Raw genomic sequence first — 19467 nt, 5'->3', positions numbered from 1 at the left:
AGAAAAATACCACCGCACACTCTTAACTCTTATGCATATGTACTCGTATTCAATAAAGATTTGCTACAAACCCCTCTCCAAATCTGGCAATTTAATACTTCTTTGCTCTTTGGTCAACGTAAACACCTCGCAGAATATGTCATAGCCTATGATCTTTTACATGTTTAATCAATAGACTGTAAATCTCCAGTTCGGCATACATATATCCCACCAAGCAGCACTTATTTCTGTAAATAAAATTGCCTACTGGTTCGCCTCCAATCACCCTCCACCAAAATACACTCTGGGCGCGCGAGCGTGAAGGTAGTTGACATTTTATTTGAAGAAAAGTGCTACTTGCCGAATTTCGTGCTCTAACAGGTGTGTACGTCTGCTGATTAGCAAAGCAACATTAAATGTCCATATCTTTAATGGAGTTAGGCGACGTGTTTAACGTTCTGTGCATACAATTCATGTCTGAAGGCTAAAAAGAAAGAAGACCGAAGAGGATATATATGGAGAGGTAAACGCAGGATGTTTGGGTGATTGTGGTCATCACAGTCACTGACTAACCTACTGACTGTTCCATTGTGGCTTTAGTCGTCATGCATGTGCAAGCGCGGGGGGAGTTTCCAGAGTTGAGCAACACAGTAGTAGCCTAACGTACGGGCTGTAGTAAGGCTCGCAGCTGCTTTGTTGATGAACAGTGCCGTTATGGACTCCTCTACGTTCCTCTACGATGTCCCTCCGTTTATCATTGAAAAGTTTTGTAAAATCATGGATAGCGGGGATGACAGGTTCGGCTGGCGTGGACTGGGTGAGTTAAAAAACAGCTTCGGTCACGGTTACTGACTTTGGTCGAGTCGAGTTTGATAGAGATAGCCTATCCGTCGATGCCAACCACATCCGTGGGTAGTCTGTAGATAAGAATCTATATTCTGCTTTTAACTACACTTTGAAAAGGACTAAACATAGCATTAATGATAATAGACTAGATTTTTTCAACACAGCATATACATTATACTATATTTGAGTTACTTTTCAACACATGATAATGACAACACAGGCGCACACACAAAATACAGTGTATGGCGTAATTTTATGCACTGAATGTACAACATATTAGGGACACTTACTCTTTTCCTGAAGTACACTGATGAGCTGAATCCAGGTAAAAGCCATTATGCTTTATGGATTATACTCCAAATCTACTCCAAGCACAAAGGATGTAAACTGAAGCAGATGATAGAGGAGATAGAGGAGGATTTCCAGTATTGCAGACGATTGAGATGTGGATTGTGCAAAAGGGCCTCCAGCTCAATATCAGGAAGATGTCCCTAATATTTTGTACAGTCAGTGTGTAATCCTACTGTCTTTTCTCTATTAACCTGTGAATCTATATCCAACTACATCTAATGTATTTTCTGTTAACCTGTGAATCTATATCCTACTATATCTACTGTCTTTTCGCTATTGACCAGTGAATCTATAGCCTACTGTATCTACTGTCTTTTCGCTATTGACCAGTGAATCTATATCAGTGGTTCTCAACGTGGGGTCCGGGGACCACCAGGGGTCCTTGAGGGGGTTCCAGGGGGGTCCCCGGCAAATGGATGAATTGTTAAACTTAAGCATTATTTCATTTACAAGAAGTTAACACAATTAGAGAATGTAGAAGAATGACTGTTTTGATCATAGTTTGACTGTTATCTCTCTACCTGCAATACAGATAGTCATGGAATTCTGGACAAATCATATCTAACAATAAAAATATTTTCAGATTTGGGTCCGAGAGACAAAATCTCATCAAATGGGGGTCCGTGGCCCTAATGTGGACTAAATTCGGGGTCCTTGATAGGGAAAACGTTGAGAATTACTCATCTATATACTATATCTAATGTGTCTCCTCCTCTCCAGCCACCCGCATCGCCCCCAGCTGGTCGGAGGTGCGTCTGTCGGAGCGCTTGGAGGCGGCAGGCCGGAGTCCCACAAGGGAGCTGCTGTGGTCCTGGGCCCAGCAGAACACGAGGGTGCAGGACCTGCTCGGGGTGCTGCGGGACATGGGCCATCACAGGGCGCTGCAGCTCTTCCTGTCTGAAGGTCAATTAACCAATAAACCTCAAGGTCAGTTTACATAAAGTCACAGTTTGCACTCGCTTCATGGGCGTCGGCTCGGTGCGCCCCTGACCTGCTTCCTCTTTTTGTGGTGCGTGTCTGACGTCAACAAACTGTGCTGATGCTGTTATCAGACTATATAGTTGCCATAATTTCTGCACATTGAATGCTCGTGAAAGACCTGGGCAATGTTTGTATTTCAGAGTCACCTTTGGCCTCCAGTGATGAATTGCCAAAGTTCACCAGGCAGATCTCGCCAGCTGAAGTGCACAAGGTAGAATAAAAACAGTTTGGTCACTTTATTAAAGGAATAGTTCACCCAAAAATGAAAATTCTGTCATCATCTGCTCACCCTCATGCCAAATGAAACACAGGTGAAATTTGTTAGTCCATATGACACACAGGGAGGTTGCCAGCACAACTTGGTAGCAGCCTTCTCCAAAACAACTGAAGTCAATGGGGACCTGTTCTTTAGAGTTCCAAAACAAAAACAGCCAAACAATCACACTGTGAAAAGAAAGACCTATACACCATTATTTGTTGCAACTCAATCAGCTGTAGTTAAGACTTGCACTAAATGATGGTGTAAATATACTGTAGGTCTTTTTGGAACTCTGAAGAACTGGTCCCCACTGACTTCAGTTGTTTTGGAGAAGGCTGCTATGGAGTTGTGCTGGCAACCTCCTTGTGTGTTATATGGACAAACTTCACCTGTGTTTCAACTGGCATGAGGGGGAGGAGATGATGACAGAATTTTCATTTTTGGGTGAACTATTCCTTTAATGTGTTGAGCGCTAAATGAAAATGATGTCTGTATTTTCTCTGGTAAGAAACTCCACCCAGATGAGAGTCCTTCAAGTCAAGCATTAAGTCCTGGTAAGTTGTCACATTTTCTCACCATGGGTCTCAAAAACTGAAAAGCCCTGAAATGGAATAATTCACATGTCATACGTTGTAGATGCTACACACACTGATGATCAGTAAAGAGGCATTTCCACTAGAATCTCCCCTTTGACTATGGTTGAAAACTTGTTTGTTGCCAAGTGTTGAAGTTTCACTTCACTTCGCACGCTGGGTTTTTAGGATGTGTGAATTAGTATGAATGTGTGGGTGCCTGCTGATCTGTCTGTGTTTTCCAGTTAACATTGCTGTCCTGACAATGGGAGGAAAACAGCCACCTAAGATCACTTTCCAAGATATTGTTGAAGGAACCAGAGATTTTCATCGTGAAATGAAAATCGCAGAGGGCCACTTCGCAGACTTATACAGAGCACAAACGGGAAATGAAACCTTTGCAGTGAAGCTATTTAAACAGGTATGCCAGGGCGGATTGCTAATTCCGGGATGGGGAAGTTAAAATACAGAAGTTGATTAAAGGAATAGTTCATGCAAAAATTATCTACACACCCTCATGCCAGCTGAAACACAGGTGAAGTTTCTTTGCCCACATAACACACAGGGAGGTTGCCATACATCCAAGTCTTTTGAAGCCATACATGACGGGAAGATACCTATATTTACACCATTATTTAGCGCAAATCTTCACTATAGCCATTGTATTCGGTTTAAATAATTAAATAATGGTGAAGTTTAACAATTCATCAATTTGCTGGGGACCCCCTGGAACCTCCTCAAGGACCCCTGGTGGTCCCCGGACCCCACGTTGAGCACCAATGCTCTAAAGAACTGACCCCACCGACTTCAATTGTTTTGGAGAAGGTTGCTATACAGTTGTGCTGACAACCTCCCAGTGTGTTTTATGGACAAACAAACTTCACCTGTGCTTCAACTGGCATGAGGGCGAGTAGATAATGACAGAATTTAAATTTTTGGGTGAACTATTCCTTTAAGTGGAGGTAGACAACACTTGATTATTACTTTGTTGAATATTTAATTCTGATTGGCCAATGAACACATTTTGTGGACTGTTATCTCTGAATCATAGACTGCCATGGATGCTAGCTACAAACATTTCTATGGTCACAATTCTGCTACAGTGTAGCCATGGACGCTAGCTACAGAAATGTATGGTTACAGTTCTGTTACAGTGTATCTATGGATGTTAACTACAGATGTTGCTATGGGTACACTGCGGTACACTAAACCATTTTTTTTGGCAGAACCTTGCCAATTCCTTTAGCTTGAAATACAATTTTAAATCAATATTTTGTGTCAAAGGATTAATGTCTTTGGTATGTAGCTATGCAAAATTGATTCATTATATTGGGGTTTTATTTTGCCATAATGACCGGCTCCCTGTACATTATCCCTTATTTGTCACGTGTTTGTTGTCCTCCAGGTAAATAAGGCCTCCTGGAAGAAGCTGTGGGATATGTTCAGAACAGAGATGGAAGTCCATCATTTGTATGTATAATCCCTCTCTCCCAGAATGCCTATTCTATATTTATTTTGTAGTCCGTATCCAATATTTAATGTGTTGTGGTGTGTTGCAGGTACCAGCATCCAAACATCTTAGACTTGTTGGGTTGTTTCTCTGATAAGGGCCACTACTGTCTGGTCTATCCCTACCTACCCAATGGATCCCTCTACAACAAACTACACCATCAGGTAGACTACTACAGCTGCCTTCTATCTGTCTGTTGATTAGAAAATGTGTTTTTGTCTGTGATATGTTATACCTAGCCTGGGCAGAATACACATACATATAATACATATTACATATCCTAGAGTATCCCAGACAAGTTTCTGTTTATACAGTGATAGAAAATTACCATTGAAGCAATTTCCCTGAAATCTTACATTTCTGGGTGATTCTGCGTTTGTTAGAATTCCATTGTTAAACATAAATTCTGCAATTCCATCTGTGTTTACGGCATCACGGAAATTATAGGGCCTGTAACAACGCATTATGTAATAACATGACAAAATGTAATACATTTTCACTTCATTATGTAATAACACCCACATTTTGTAATACACAGCTTGAACGCAAGTTAAAACTGAACTGTTTTTATATTAGAAATCCACTGCAAATCAGTGTGTTGTTAGGCTGTATGCTGTGGATTTTCTTGGTTAAAGCAACTTCAAGTGTTTGTAGTTTAGATGTAGTTTAGTAGTTTCCAGATGTAAGCTATGGCCTGTTTTAAGTGAAGGACATGTTGGACACTCAGTGTTGTACAGTTTCTATGTCTCTATGAACCCTCAAGTACAGTTTCTATTAAGTTAAGGAATACAGTGACACTTAATGTAGTTTTGACCAATGAAAGATACTAATCTACTGAACTAATAGTATATTTTTAAAATGAATTTTGAGTCAGTATGATTCATGCTAGAATGCATAAAATAAACATTGCTGTTATAATATTATAACGATGTTTATGAATGAAGACATTCATTTTGGTTGGTTATTACATAATGCACCATATTATTACATTTTCATCAAAAAACAAGTGCAACTCCCGTATTTTGTAATAACCACCGCAATATGTAATAATTTATTACAAAATGCAGGGAAATTTATTACATATTGCGTTCAGGCTGTGTATTACAAAATGCAGCAGATTATTACAAAATGCGGGTGTTATTACATAATGAAGTGAAAATGTATTACATTTTGTTGAGTTATTACATAATGCGGTGTTATTACATAATGCGTTGTTACAGGGCCCTATAGCAGAAGAGCATGGTTGTACTGGGCAGCTTCTAGGATCTCTAAAAGCAGTTTGTATATCCATTAAATGGCCTTTCTGGTGAATGGGCTCCCCACTTGATGTCAGTTCCACTTTCCCAGGGTTTTTAATTTGGACTGACCACATAGTTCAGTTATTTTCATCCATTTAGAAGTCCATCTAGCATGTCGTGTTATTCTACAGGGTGGTGAGCGTCCTCTGTCCTGGCCGGAGCGTCTCAACATCATCAAGGGTACTGCGAAGGCCTTGCATCACCTCCATGAAGCCCAGCCCAGCCCAGTCATCTGTGGCAACATCTCCAGGTACTACCCAGCAAAACACACACGTGTGCGGACAAAGCTCTTGTTGACTGAAGTGCTGAGTTTGCAAGGGCGCAGGGGTGCAGGACTGCATTAAAGGGGTGAGCGGGACGGGCCTTGTCAACTCAATCGTTGCCGTGGATACCACAGAGGCGAAATCTGAAACAGGAAGCAGTCAGCTAACGTACATAGAAAAAGTACATCACTTCAAGGATAGGCCCAATATGTAACTTTTCCGCGTTTAAATGTCTAAAAACGACTAGACCTATGTTATATATTTTGTTGAGTTATGTACTTACATTATCCCAAATGTTTCCAACAATTTTCAAACCTAGAGAAACCCGTAATTTTAATCAAGGTGCATTTCATTTGGTCGCCTGTCAATGGCATCAGATCCCATTTACCCCCTCTACTATGTGTCGGCGTTGTGGTTGTCCTCCAGAAGCTCTGTCATAAATTGACTTTTCATCCAGTTTTAAGCCACATTTTTACGATAAATTTTTTAGATCTTGGTCGTTTTTAACTATATCTTTTAAGCTGATGAAGGATTTTAGTCTTCGGACGTCTGGATCTGAAGTTATCAGAGAAACAAGCTGAGCAAACGTTATTCGGTGTTTTTACCGGTTTTAATCACCGGGTCCGTTTGTTTTGGAGAGGAGGAGACCTCTGCGGATAATTCGGCTCCCGGTAAAAACCTCCTGAACGATGAACACTGAAGGAATCCTAACCGGGAGAAGCTGACTGCAGAGCACCGTCTGTCTGAGAGAAACCGTACAGCAATGGTGGTTGTTTAACAATGAAGACAACAACTCCCATGATCCCACGCTACTTCACGACGTCATCAAACTCCGTCTTTTGTTATTGTTTTGATTGAGAGACCACTTGCGGCAGAAATTTACATATTGTGTGTTTAAATTGTCACGTCCAGAGTTGGTTTTGTGGTTGAGACTGAAACACCTAGCAATATATTACTATCAAGTATCTAATGAGTCATGCATCAGTCATACTGCATCTGGAACTGAGATATTGGAGCTTTCTTCAAGAAGGAAAACCACCAGTGCTTTGAGGGATAAAGGAAGTGGAAATCCAAACCAACCAAAAAGGGTAAAAGATGACTGAACCGACCAGATTACTTTTTTCCATTGCTCAGGGCTAGAAGTTTTGTGCTCCTTACACTGCGTTATGCATCTTTGAGACAAGTGGTTTCTGAATGTAAGCCCTGCCATAAATACTAGCTTTGTGAAGCTTGTGCTGAGACTGTGTCAGAGGTGTCTGTGGTAATTGACACTTGGCTTTGTGGTGGTTAGCTACTACCCTGTTATGTCTCTGTTGTGACAACCCAGGGGACTAAAGAGGCAAGGTTCACAATAAAATAAGGAACTAGTAGGGCACTCTGAGAGCGCAGACCTCCACCAAGGTTTGTGCTATTACTGCTTGTTTGTGAGTCGGATCCGGATCCGCTCCAAAATGTAATAGGTTCTTCCTTGGCCCATGCTACACCCTTCCACGAAGTTTCATGAAAATCGGGCCAGTAGTTTTTCCGTAATCCTGCTAACAGACAAACAAACAAACGGCACTGAAAACATGACAGGGACAGTTGATGGGAAAAACAGAAAGTGTCTAATTAAGGTTGCAGGGAAGTAGTGGGGATGGGTTAAAACTAAAGAAGACTCCTCGCTGTGGGAGTGCTCCAGTGTCTGCCTGCAGAGAGAGAGTGGGGAGCCTATATATTATATTTGTGGAGGCAACATCTGTTACACTAGCAGTTATTCTCCCTCATTCCCTTATTTTTCCTCTCTTCCACAAATTGTGTATCCCAGAATCCCTTAGGTCGCTGAATCCACGCTGAATGTAACAGAACGATGGCTCATAGAAACTGTGCATATCCTATGTAAGCTGATTTGGCATTCCAGTTTTGATATAGTTTCTGTGTTGCAATTTTTCATAATGCTGCACCATTCAAATGTGGGCAGTTTTATGTATTTCAATAACCCAATATCCTCAAAAAGGCTTTATCTGACTTATATAGACCAAACAATTTTAGCCGCATTTTTGCTCAGTGTTCCTCAATCTGTGTACTGCGCTAATGATGCGATGCAGGAGTCTTTATTTATGGTCTATAGGCAGCGCTGCATATCTCCAATATGTAAACTAAACTGAAAACATAAACTGCAACTATGGCAACAGCTGGCTGGTGGTGTGCAGAGCCATTGAGATAGAAAGAGTTGCGTCAACTCCATTCACTTCATCAGGCCAATTATTAACGATGGTTGATTTCTGATTGGTAAATTAAATTACTATAGTTGTTTATGCCAGTATATGTGAAGATGTAAATGTACCATATTGTCCTCCTTGTTATTTTAATTGCATGTTAATGGGATAGAACATTCAGACTTGTAAATTACTTATTCTAGTCCTGTCAAGTCTTTGTCTAAGACTCTTGCCATAGACTTACACCTGAGTAAGAGAGTACATTTTTTATGTACTCGTGCTCTATGTGCATTGATGCACCTCAATAGTTACATATGAGTCACTGGTGCCTTCCTGTAGGTCTAGGGCCTTTAGGTCATAAACTGAATAGACCGCTCACAAGTAACTCAATGACAGCACACTGAGCATCATTCACTGCCCCCTACTGCTGTCAGTTGTTACTGGATTCACAACACTTGAAGAGACTATCTGGATGGATTGATATTCAATTCATACCTTCTGGTGATATTATCTGAAAATTAGGCTACATTAGGATGTGACACAGTGAATAGTGAATAATATCATTGACTAGTAAAAGCGCCAAGCCTCAATCACTCTAATCTTCTAATTTGAGGTCATTTCTACCATAATATGAAATAGTAAATATTACAGACATCTAACTTGTCAGTTTGCAATACTGTAAAACAGCTGTCATATTGTTTATTATACCCAAAGTCACTGTTGTTAGCACTGTTCCCTATAGAAAACAATGGATTCAAACGGGAACTACATGAACCACGTGACCCCCATGTGACCGTCCATATGTTTGACCTTCCGTTGACGCAACTCTGTTGTTGGCGTGCCATGTCAACAGGAAGTAATAGATAGATAGAGGGAAGTGCGTCCTGGAGCTGTTGCTGCAATTCATACCCCCTCTCGACTACCTTCGTACTCATCCACATATAAATCCAGATGTAAATGCACCCAAGACGCATTGGGGATGGATTCAAATCCGATTGCTTAAACCACCTCAGGAGGTTGTCATTGTGGTTGCAAGTTTGCCAAGTGTAAATGGAAATTTCTCCAAGCCACATACATAATCTCTACCCCCCCCCTGCCCCCCCCAACACCGTCAGGCTATACATGAAAACCTCTACCATCGGTTGGATATGAATGAGACTCACGGTACAAATGAAACCAAATGTTTACTGTCATTGTGGATGGAATTTGCATATTGCAAGGGAAAACACAGGGGGAACTGTTTTCTATGTGGCTGCTAAAGATGCCCTTTTGATACAAGGCGTAAATGAGCTAACTGTTCCTCTCTGCTGATGCAGTTTGTCTTTGTTTCGCATATGTCGTCACGGTTCTTCAGTGTTCCTCTTTACACATTAAAGGAATAGTTCATTCAAAAATGAAAATTCAGTCATTATCTACTCACCCCCATTTGAATCGAAACTCAAACTCAAGTTTGTTAGTCCATAAAACAGTCCCGGAGCTTTCCAGCACAAAGTCGTTGCAGCGTTCTCAAAAAAAACGTAAGTCGTTACGGACCTATCTTTAGAGCTCCAAAAAGAGCAGAAAATATCCATAAAACTACTCTATACTCCATACTTGCTGTTTTATGGACTAACAAACTTTTCGAGTTTCGATTCATATGGCGGTGAGTAGATAATGACTGAATTAAATTTTTTGCGTGAACTATTCCTTTAAATCATTTCACAGTTTTTTTTGACTGATGTTCTATGTCTGAGATCTTTTGGTTGCCTCATGTTGCTATGAAACCGCACGTATAAATGTGTTGATTGTCATAACCTCTTTTTTTTTTATAAAGATTTTTTTTTTGGCATTTTTCCCTTTATTACACAGTTCAAAGTAGAGAGAGAGAGAGAGGGGGATGACATGCGCTAAGGCACCACTCAGGATGCTGTGGCCACATGGCACATGCCCCAAACTGGTATTCAACTTAATGTGACTGGCCTTGTGGCTGCCTTTGTGATTGTGATTGAGTTACTCCAAAGTAAAAGTCCACCTCTTATACATCAGCCTCTTTTACATCCCTATCCAGCCAGAACCTTCACCCCTGTGTCTCCTCTGGTTTGTGTCCCGCTCAGCCTTCCTGCTGTCTCAAAGAAAAAAATATCCCTTTCTTTTTTTTTTTTTTTAATAAATGTTCACTGGGCATCCTGGAGGCTCAGTATTTAGCAATACCCTAGGTTCAAATCTGTCCTGAGACCTCTGTTACATATCATCCCTTTCTCTCATCTTCCCTACTGTCAAGTACAAAAAAAATCCCAAAATGAGTCTCTATGGCTTCTTTGCACAGTGCTAACATACTCCTGGATGAGGGCCTACAGCCGAAGCTGTCTGACTTTGGGTTGGCTCGTCTCCGGCCTCATTCAGCCAATCAGAGCTGTACCATCACCCTGGATACGAGCTCCCACAGCAACCTGGGATACCTGCCCGAGGAGTACATCCGAGATGGCAAGCTGTCCTTTAGCCTGGATGTTTACAGCTTTGGAATGGTGAATTGAAATAAGTTAATATGACTTTAGATGAAACTTTATAGATCTCTGTGGGGAAATTGGGTTGATGCAGCAGCAAGTATTAATAGGATACAGCAGGGAAAAGAAAATATGCAAAAAAAAGTAGAAAATGAGCAATAAGAGCAATGAAAACAATAAAAATCAACAAAAGCAATACAAAGAGTATATAGCCTATTTATATAAGCATATGCTGCTGACAAGTCCAACACATTAAGTAGACTGTGTGAGTAAGAAATATGAGAAAGACTATGGAGTAACTTACATGGTATGGGTTCACTTACTGTTACTGTATGTACAGATGTTACTAAAAGGCTTGATTGCTTGTGTGAATATAGAGTACTATGGATGAAATATATGCTGTATATATAAATATGCATAATATGCAAATATGTATTAACATAATACTATAAAAATATGAATAGATCAATTTGAGAGAAAACATTTTCACACTTTTTTCATTCCCATTAATTACATTTTGTTTGCTCTCAGCTTATAATGGAAATAGTCACAGGACGCAAAGTCATAGAGGAGACACCAAAACATACATTGCTGGTGAGTCATCAATGCTACACACAATAATACTGTAGTTGAAACGATAACCTCATGTTATTTAATGTAGTACGATAAGATAGGATAAGATAAGATATCACTTTATTAATCCCCTCGGGGAAATTCGGGAAAAAGTACATACTTAACCATATGCTCTCTCTCTTTCTCGTATTTTGTCTGTCTGTCTCTCTATCAGAGGGATGTGCTGGCTGCTGAGGTGGAGGATAGCGGCGGTAAGAATTCATGTCTGCGGTTTGTGGATGCAGCGGCTGGCCAGTGGCCAGCTGCTGTGGCCCTCAGCCTGCTGGGCCTGGCCATAGACAGCACCGCTAGCCGCCACCGCACAAGACCCAACATGAAGACCGTGAGTTAGCCTGGGAATAAACCAGTGAACTATTCCAGTACCAGCCCTGCTATATACTGTGGCCCATATTCATAAAATTCAGCAGTAGCAGTGTTGTGCAGCGCAAAATCTGTGGCACAGTAATTTTCCAAAGGCTATGAGGGAAGTGAATGCTGGACTGGTATAGTACCTAGTTCATAGAACCATGGTTCTCTTCAGGGACTATGCTAGTCACTCTGTTGGGAGACAATACTAGAGTAGCTGCTGAGCCAGATTGAGTCAAAAGTTCAAGATTAGACACCTTGCCATCTCTGAAGAGAGGAAATGGTTTTAAAACGGTGTTTTAAAACGAAAACGATCTCTCTCCACACGAGCGTTTCAGAAATAATCTCTGTCCATACTAACGCATATCACATGACCATTCATGTACACTGGGCATGTGCGTGCCGGTGTAAACAGGAAGCAGATTGTCTACTCTGTGGTTGGTTGCTTAGTTGCAGAAAATACTACGGAGGGAGAACAGCAATGGCGAAAGGTAGGGCTGATAACGCCGCTGGACAGGAGAATTGTCGCAAATCGCTCGAATAATAGCTTGCCTCCTGCACATGTAGGCAGTAGTAGCATAAAATGCAGAATTTAACTGCACAACAGCTGCTAGCATAGACAACATGGTCAGCAACGCCTGTAATTCGTTATCCATGTTGAATTAACCACTGGTAGTCAAGGCTGATGTTGTTTGTTTTCTTCCGGAAAAGGGTCATGTGATAGGGGCGTGACGAATCAGGGAAGGACATGTCATGACTGATAAGACCCAATCAGGGAGCGAACGTGAGCGTCTGCGTCATCGTTTTCAAAAGTCTCCGTTTCCGCCCGTCCAGACTAAAACGCAATCCCGGAGTTTTCAAACTAAAACGGGGTCAGCAGCGTTTTCAAAAGTCTCAGTTTTAGGGGTCCGAAAACACCAGAGTAGTGAGGACGCTAGGCGTATACGTAGCAAAAGTTATGCGTTTTAAAACGAAAACGTATTAGTGTGGATGTGGCCTAAGAGGGGTAGCAACATTCACACAGGTACCTGGAAACATCCAACTGGCAGCCATACAGATGTCAGACAGAGATACTCCCCTTGTGGAGTGTGCCACCACTGAGGAGGGTAGGGACAGTCCAGCTGAGCCATGCTAGTGTGATGGCAGCAACAATCCAATGTGATAGTCATTGTTTTGAGAGAGGCCTCACAAGGTATAGAGGAGGAGGGGGAGAAAGCTGTTAGCACCAGTTCCCTGTTCACATGGCTAGAGGGTAAAATGTTAGGCAGAAGTGAAGGGTTAGGCCTGAGCCAGTGACGTTTCAGCCATCTTGGGGCTGTAAGAGCTGATGGCAGGCCTCCCAGACATTGTCCAGGGGAAAAAGCAGGAAGGCGTATAGTCTTGTTCTTAGCCACTCATGTGCTAGTGCATCCAGACCGAATGGCCGAATGGTAGACTGGTCATCGAAAACCAGTAGGGGGCAATGAGTGTTCTGCCTGAATGAGAAAAAGTCCACCTGGGCTTCTCCAGATATCTCCCAGCGCAGGGATATGACCTCCATTCTCCCTCCAGTGGGTCGTCCCTGGACAGCATATCAACCGCAATGTTCAGGGCTCCTGGGACATGCACAGCTTGCAGAGAGGCTAGATTCCTCTCTGACCATAGCAGAAGAATGTATTGCCGCTTTTCCACCGCATGGTACCAGCTCAACTCGCCTCGCCTCGCCTCCACTCTACTCGCTTTTGGTAGTACCACTTGGTTTTCCACTGCAGATAGTACCCCCTTCACGTCACCTATTGGTATCGCCTCAGCTCGCTTGGAACCTGGGCAAGTACCAGGTACCAGGTAATATGGTACCTGGTACCTGGTACTTGCCCAATGGAAAACCAAAAAAGGCGAGTAGAGTCGAGGCGAGTTGAGCCGGTACCATGCGGTGGAAAAGCGGCATATGTTACCATGTGGAGGCAGTGTGAGCCCAAGCCCCCTTGGTGGTTTATATAGCACACTCTGAAGTGCTAACTGGACTGCTCTGAATTCCAGAATGTTTATATGACACCTGGCCCAGGTGGGATCCCACGTCCTTCTGCCTGGGCACTGTGTCTAGGCAAACTCCCTGAGACAGTCCACGTTCCTCCTGATTTTTGAGTGCACTTATACGCTCCTGGGACACAGACAGAAGGCAATGTCTGTGTTCCTTGGGGTTTAGACCATGGGCATTAAACCACCTTTGAAGTGGTCTCAAATGTAGCAGACCTAACGGGACTAACAGTAAGGCTGCCAAGAGGAGACCCATCAAACGTTGACATATGAGCGCTGTTTTGGTCTTGAATGAAATGGCTGATGTGACACCTTGCCTTCTGGGCATGCTCCTCTGTAAGTTCTGCTTTCATCAGGAAGGAGTCAGTACGCATGCCCACAAAGGTCAATACCTGAGAGGGGACCAGCTGACTTTTCTGAGGATTTAGTGTGAGGCCTAGCTCCTGTATGTGTTTCACAAGAAGGACTGTGTCTGTTGCAGCCCGATATGGTGAGGCACATAGAAGCCAGTCATCAAGATAATCTAACATTGTTATTCCCTGCGTTAGAGGGGTCAGGGCTGCATCAACACATTTTGTTAATGTCCTCGGAACTAGGGATAGGCCAAATGGTAGGACATTGTATTCCTAGGCTACGCTGTCAAAGGAAAAGCACAGGTACTTCTGGTGTACAGGGTGATCAGGCCGATGGAAATATGGTCCCCGACCTCAGATCGCACAGCGAGAGGCAAGTGCTGCCAGCTCACGAGCTAGCAAACAAGCCAGCTAGACAAGAGACAATACAATTAGGCTTAATTGTATTGTCTCTTGTCTAGCTGGCTTGTTTGCTAGCTTGCGAAGATGGTGATCAACCACTTCATGCCACTGTAGCATGCTGTTGACCTGTAAAAGAAACCTAACAGTTCAACAAGACACTCAGAGCACTCCCCAAGCGTTAATGTTAATCGCTCACCTGCTGTATTCAGCCGAGGGAAGGAAAGAGGTTTGTATGTACTGTGGTGCGCCTAGGTACTTAAAGGGGGGAGCGGCACACCACACATCAGAAAAGCAAAGAAAGACAAAGTTCTTCGCCAGCAGAGCTCCATATATTAAAGGAATAGTTCACCTAAAAATTTGAATTTGGTTGTCATTGTCTCCTCATGCCAGTACAAACTCAGTGTTTTTTCTTCATTCAACTTACCAGGAGTTCATCAGGCTCACTGCCGGAGAAGCTTTCTTCCAAACAATTCCCGTAAATGGAGGCCAGTCCTTTAGGCTTCAAAAAGGGCAAAAATGTCCAGAAATGCTCTCCATACAGCTCGTGCAGCATAATCCAAGTCTTCTGAGGGCATGCGATCGTTTGCAACGAAATTTGATCAATTATTTAATATGAATCGAGTCTTCATTGTATTCAGCTTCTGCGTTCCTAAACCTTACGAGATCATGCGGCCAGGAGTCGCGCTCTGTGGCACACACCCAGGTTAGTTTTGGTTTATCTAGGTGGCCTCGCGAGGTTTGGGAACACTACAAACATTAAGTATATTAAGTACTCTCTCTGATACAATAAATCAACAAATCAAATGGTGCTGTAAAGAACTCTTTAAGAACAAATGAAATGTTCCAAACCAGCAGCATTAAAAGAACTTTCTAAGAACCACTCTGGGTTCTTTATTCTGATTTACCAGTTTTTTATTTTAACAAATCAGAGGATTATTTGAGTCATTACAGTTCTATACAGAACCATTACCTTCAAAGAACCCTGGAACAACCCTCCTTTTTCTGGGTGGAGCACTGCACTGTTACATGATGGCTCTATGGTCACAGGAACTGCACTAAGATCTAGATGTTGTCCTCCTTATTTTTGGTTGCTTGTAATTTTTGCAGATCTCTGAATCGAACCTTATTCTACTATCATAGGAAGTCACCCTGGAGAATAGATAAATGCCATAAATCTAAATTTAAAAAATCTCCCCAGGTACTGCAGGTATTAAGTCAGCTGCTTCCCCTGCCCAGCTGCCCACCTGGCGACCAACCCCACAGTCTGGATGATGGAGCCTTCCCCAACGCCCCACCCCACAGTCTGGATGATGGAGCCCTGCCCAGCGCCCGACCTCACAGTCTGGATGATGGAGCTCTGTCCAACGCCCGACCTCACAGTCTGGATGATGGAGCTCTGTCCAACGCCCGACCCCACAGCCTACATGATGGAACTCTGTCCAGCGCCCGACCCCACACTCTGGATGATGGAATCTTGCCCAACGCCCGGCCGAGCCCCTCACCCTCCATACCTGTAGAGGATGATGAGCAGTACAGCTCCCCTGTCCGTTACCCCCCAGCCCCTCCGGGCCAGGCAACGCCCTGCGAATGCAGCCAGTCGGAGGTGACCTTCCTGAGCAGCTCTTTGGATCCACAGGGTGAGGCAGCAGGACTAGACCTGTACAGCAGCTGGCCTGTACAGTGCAGCTGCTCGGCCGAGGCAGCCGGACAGACCTGTGAGGACTGCAGGGCTAACGGCTTCACCCCCAACCACTCAGACACACTCCATAGTGAGTTTTCTTCAGATATGTAGCTTTAGAGAAGCATAATCTCTCTCTGTTTCCACATTAGTTGTTCTCCATCATCCTTCACCATCATTCACATGTTTGTTGTTTGTTGATATCCCAAACACCACTGACCAGATGTTGATGAAACTTGCTACATGCATCCAGCTATCCTTACAAATTACTGATTGGCCTAATAGGGGCGCTATAATTGAAGGTCCAATTTTTAACTCAAACAATATCTCAGACACCACTGGTCTGATTTAGCTAAAACTGGAGGGATGATACATTTTAGCACTGATTGGCCTGATGAAGGCGCTATTATTAAAGGTCAAAATTTCAAATTTTGAAAGGCTATAACTGCTATACCACCAGTCTGATCTTTGCAAAAGTTTGCGGGATGATGCATCTGGTTATGGATTGGATACAGAGTTCATACTAATACTTCCCATGTGTTATGCGAAGACAAGTATTTTGACACAAAAATATTTGCAAAGTTTGCATTACTTAGCGTAACTGGTTATGTATATCATGGTGATTATGGCGGGCTCTGATTAGAATAATTGTCATGCACTCACATTGTGTTTGTAATGCTCTTATAATAATTGTTTAAAATAGTAATACTACTAAATAGCAGTACTAGGAATAGTGTTTCCTCATCAACTTCATGTCTTGGTCTGTATATCATGTTAGCATGGTCGGTATAACATGTTTAACATTTAACACGTGTTAGCCTATTTCAAGTCATTAGTTGTTGTGTTTTGTGTGTTTCAGCTGATATCAGTGTGGTGGAAAACCCAGCGAAGGAGAGACTGAGGACCAAGCTCAGTCTGTACAACAAAGGCCTGATCCAGACAGAGGAACTCCTCTCTATGACGGGATAGCAGCAGAGAGCAAGGACTGGTGGAACCAACGTCCTGTTCTACAAGCCTGACATCATACTATACAAGAGAATACTGTGAGCTGTCAAGTGTCAGACAGATTGAGATGATAGCGGTCTGTGGATAGACATATCACGTGATAATTCTCGGTAGATTTGCTCATTTTCAAATGAGCTTTATCAGTTATGTAAATGTTTTTTATTTTATTTATAATGTGGTTCACAATGCCACAGTGTTCTAGATAATCTCAGATATCTTACTAGCTTTCAAGTAAGCCTTAAGGCTTCAAGGCGTGAACAGAATATGCAGACATGTGGAAATGTATTCTGTTTAAGGGATAGATTCACATTTTAAATTGGATTATGTTATTTATCTTGCCAGTTACTGGAGTTTCATTGAAAAAATGAATTGGAAACTTAACTTGAAGTGGTCATCACAGCATTTCAGTGGTTATCACTGTAGCTAGAAAGGTTGTGGGTTTGATTCCCTGTCCTTCCTATGTGGAGTTTGCATGTTCTCCCTGTGTTCTCCTTGGTTTCCTTCCACAGTCAGGTGGATTGACTCTAAATTGCCCATAGGTTTTCAATGGGAGTGTCTATCTATCTGTGTTAGTTCTGTGATGGAGCCAGTGAGGCTGAATGCATGCTGGGATAAGCTCCAGTGAATGAATGAATGAATGAATAATTAAAGTGGCGCTCATAAGGCATTGTAAGTGCATAATAAGCACATTGTCAGTGCTTTGATGATGATTATTATAATCACAGCATGATATAGTGTACACAAGTTGCCAAAATGTAGGCAATTGAGTACTTTATGGGGCAACTGTATAGTTAATGACCTGATATAACATTTTGCCTGATGATTACATTGTGAAATCTCTGCTTATGATGGGACTATAATTTGTTCATAATTCATCGCAACGCACTTGAAGTTAAGTACATCGTACCAATACATCATTAGCTTCGTGCCACTATATGTGAAGATTTTAACGTTAAAGCTGAATGGCAGACCTTCCCACCAGTATTTGAACACAACACACATTTGTGGATCGGAGGATGAATCTCTGCCTGAATCTGAAAACCAGTGCAACCAAATCCCCCTGTCAGGTGATTTGTGATTGTAGATTTGACAACCTGTAAATACATGAATGCAAATAAAAAACAAAAACGTTTTTGACGTAAATATGCACATGAAGCACTTCCATGAATATTGAGGATGCTGAATCCATTAATATATAACTTTGGAAAAATAAACTTACAACTTGGAACTATATATGTGGAATTGTTTGACATTTATTCAACTTGGGTGGTTCATGTGTTGGCATGACTGAAAACATGCTGCAGCTTGATGGAGTGTTGGGTTATATAGTGCTACATCTCCTCTGCTTTGACTGGGGCACTTGACAACACTATGTTTTATCCAGAGGGATAATGAGTCAGCAGGGAGAGCTTGGTGTCTAACTGTTAATCACCACAACACTGACTGTGGAGATTTGATCCTGAAATCTTCACTTTACAAGACAAGTCTGTTTACCATTCTCTAACCTCTGGACCATCTGACCTCCTCTGACACTAGGCTTCACCTGATCATTTCTTGTTGAATGAAATCCACCTTGTCAGCTGGTTGAAATAATATATTATTATATTAAGACTGTCTAGACTCTCTGAAACCTCTGGACAGTACTACACTTTACAATTAGGACATTTAGCGGACACTCTACAGCAATGTAAAAATACTCCATTACAAGTAAAAGTCCTGCATGAAAAATCCTACTTAAGTAAAAGTACATAAGTATTAGCAAAATGTAGTTAAAGTATTAAAGTAAAAGTAGTGGTTTGGTCCCTCTGACTGATATTTTATTGTATATGACATCATTAGATTATTAATACTGAAGCATCAGTGTGTAAGCAGCATGTTACTGTTGTAGCTGCTGGAGGTGGAGCTAGTTTGAACTACTTTATATACAGTTAGCTAGTTTAGTCCAGTGGTTCCCAACCTAGGGGTCGGGCCCCTCCAAAGGGTCACCAGATAAATCTGAGGGGTCGTGAGATGATTAATGGGAGAGGAAAGAAGAAAAAACAAAGTTCTGATACACAAATCTGTTTTCAGTTTTTGGACTTTTTCTCTAATCTTTGATTTTTGCTGAAATATTGGATCATTTGAACATTTATTGAAATGAAACCATTTGAGGTTTAGAGGGAAAAATCACTATTTGGTGGAGCTGTTAACAACTCATAGACATCTGAAATGTGACCCGACTACACACTGCTTTTTGTAAGACGTCAAAAGCCAAAAAGGTTGGAAACCACTGGTTTCATCTTTAACAATGTGTTGTAT

The 19467-nt window shown here is 42.1% G+C and overlaps 1 protein-coding gene across 1 annotated transcript; it reads left to right on the top strand.

The window, feature by feature from the left end:
- Positions 1 to 659: 659 nt before the first annotated feature.
- Positions 660 to 18330, top strand: irak3 (interleukin-1 receptor-associated kinase 3). Its single transcript, XM_071534968.1, has 13 exons — positions 660 to 796; positions 1897 to 2103; positions 2298 to 2368; positions 2925 to 2970; positions 3234 to 3409; positions 4394 to 4458; positions 4548 to 4662; positions 5928 to 6046; positions 10560 to 10758; positions 11269 to 11331; positions 11525 to 11692; positions 15685 to 16255; positions 17024 to 18330. Exons 1-13 carry the CDS (start codon positions 679 to 681, stop codon positions 17131 to 17133), a joined length of 2028 nt encoding a protein of 675 aa, XP_071391069.1. The 5' UTR covers positions 660 to 678; the 3' UTR covers positions 17134 to 18330.
- Positions 18331 to 19467: the final 1137 nt, after the last annotated feature.

Source organism: Centroberyx affinis, unplaced genomic scaffold (genome assembly GCF_046629955.1).
Source record: "Centroberyx affinis isolate AG114_WGS23_722 - 3 ecotype Tasmania unplaced genomic scaffold, CSIRO-AGI_Caff_v1 ptg002641l_1, whole genome shotgun sequence".
Taxonomy (NCBI): Eukaryota; Metazoa; Chordata; class Actinopteri; order Beryciformes; family Berycidae; genus Centroberyx; species Centroberyx affinis.
The sequence above is the reverse complement of the archived record's forward strand: the minus strand, read 5'-3'. Positions and strand labels throughout refer to the sequence as shown.

What these genes read in the sequence shown, in the direction of transcription:
- irak3 (XM_071534968.1), top strand. Translation starts at nt 679, where the DNA reads ATGAACAGTGCCGTTATGGACTCCTCTACGTTCCTCTACGATGTCCCT. An exon ending in CACCAAAACATACATTGCTG is followed by an intron (nt 11,332 to 11,524) that starts GTGAGTCATCAA and finishes TCTCTCTATCAG; the next exon opens with AGGGATGTGCTGGCTGCTGA. An exon ending in CCACTCAGACACACTCCATA is followed by an intron (nt 16,256 to 17,023) that starts GTGAGTTTTCTT and finishes TGTGTGTTTCAG; the next exon opens with CTGATATCAGTGTGGTGGAA.